Raw genomic sequence first — 1759 nt, 5'->3', positions numbered from 1 at the left:
TATATAAGAACTTAGTGGTGAATATTGTATGACTTTAGTCATTGCTACTATGATTACAACTTGCTGCATATTACTGCTTCTTGACAGTTAATATTTGTATTGACTACACAAATTTATTTGACAAAAAGCATTATTTTTCAAGTGAACACCCTTGTTCTTTACATTACCTCTTAAATCTGTTGTTCATGTTTTTAGCATTATCCCTCATTCTGGCTATCAGGCTTCAAACATCCTGTGGTGCTTTTTTGTGCTTATCTTTGTAAATACTTATAAAATAGGCAAGCATGCACACACATACATGCACGCACATAATTTGAGGAGGGAAAAATAGTGTAGAGTCTTTAATTTTCCATGCTAAATAAATGGTATCTCATAAAATAACTCTAACTTTTTCTCTTTGCAGAGTGCTCATTTAGCCATGATAGATACCTTGATGATGGCATATACCGTGGAGATGATCAGTATTGAAAAAGTGATTGCATGTGCTCAGCAGTATTCATCTTTCTTCCAAGCCACAGACCTACCCTATGACATTGAGGATGCTGTCATGTACTGGATAAATAAGGTAGGAATGTATCTAAAGTAAGGTTAAACTGCATAGAGAATCAGTGTGTTCTAGCTGGAAATAAATGAAAAAAAATATATTTCTGGAAGACAGTCATATATTCCAGGTTTCATTTAATACATAATGTTCATTTGATACAAAGTAAAAGTCTTTACTTCCAGCAAGAATTAAAAAAAATAGCTGGGAAGAAACTTGAAATAAAAGGTTTTTTACTGCTACATAAAGAAACCAAAATTAGGTGAGGGAGAAATGAAATTTAGTCACTTGCTGACACATTTTGCTTTTGAAATTGTTAATAAATCATTTGGCAGAGCCAATGAAGACCTCTGGCTTTCTCTAGTATATTTAACTATGATTGGAAATAGGAATCTCTTTTGTACTCAGCCATATCTTGGGGTGATCTACTTGATCGCTTATTGCATAATAGAGAAATCTCAAATCTTATTTCATCATTCTGTAAGACAGGTAACACAATGTTCTGTCAAGTCAACAACTCTAGGTGGTCCTGGATTACAGGTTGAAACACTTAATACAGCATTTGCTGATTGTGTCTCAGTGCTGTAAGATATAAAGCATAAATTGTTTCATGCTTTCAGTGAGCTATGTGCTGGTGATGATAACTTGGAGCTGCCTGGAAAAATCTGATTTTGTTGAAGCATATCTCAGATTCCTCCTCTACTTGTTTAAATGAAAATATTAACCTATCATTCTCTAACTCTCCCCACAAACTTTTGCTGATTCTGGACATATTACTTCATGGCTGTCCAACTTTTGGGCAGCTGGGGTTACAGACAGCACTGGCCACAAACCTAGGAGTCACATGCTACTTGCACCAGCCCATCTCCCTTTTGCTCAGCTCTGTGCACTGCAGAGCTAGTCCTGTGCCCCCTTCTCCTCCTCCCTTCCGACCCCCCATGTAGTGCCCACAGCACTCAGCAGCCTCTGGCCTCTCCTAGCTACATGTTCCACCCACCTGCAGTATGCTCAGCCTGGCTCCTTCTTTTGCTGAACACATACAAGGCAAGTGTCCATCCCCATTCTCTGTTGTGTGCACAGCACAGGCACTTCAGCTTCTTCCTGTCATGTCACCATCCCTGTAGGAGCCAGGGCAGGAAGTGGGACCCGGAGGAGGGAGGGGTAGCCCAATAGATTTTCAGGGTCAGATGGGACCTCTATAGATCATCAAGTCCGACC

The 1759-nt window shown here is 39.3% G+C and overlaps 1 protein-coding gene across 4 annotated transcripts in view; it reads left to right on the top strand.

Moving 5' to 3' along the window:
• The first annotated feature begins 406 nt into the window (after positions 1 to 406).
• The window catches only part of CAMSAP2 (calmodulin regulated spectrin associated protein family member 2), a 92715-nt gene continuing 91362 nt past the window's right edge, over positions 407 to 1759 (top strand). For all 4 annotated transcript variants that reach the window (XM_025206487.1, XM_025206486.1, XM_025206485.1 and 1 more), the window contains exon 1: positions 407 to 565. In XM_025206487.1, the coding sequence (XP_025062272.1) occupies positions 419 to 565 (147 nt within the window). In that variant the 5' untranslated portion in view covers positions 407 to 418. The remainder of the gene's footprint in view (positions 566 to 1759) is intronic.

Source organism: Alligator sinensis, unplaced genomic scaffold (assembly GCF_000455745.1).
Source record: "Alligator sinensis unplaced genomic scaffold, ASM45574v1 scaffold535_1, whole genome shotgun sequence".
In the NCBI taxonomy this organism is placed as follows: Eukaryota; Metazoa; Chordata; order Crocodylia; family Alligatoridae; genus Alligator; species Alligator sinensis.
The sequence above is the reverse complement of the archived record's forward strand: the minus strand, read 5'-3'. Positions and strand labels throughout refer to the sequence as shown.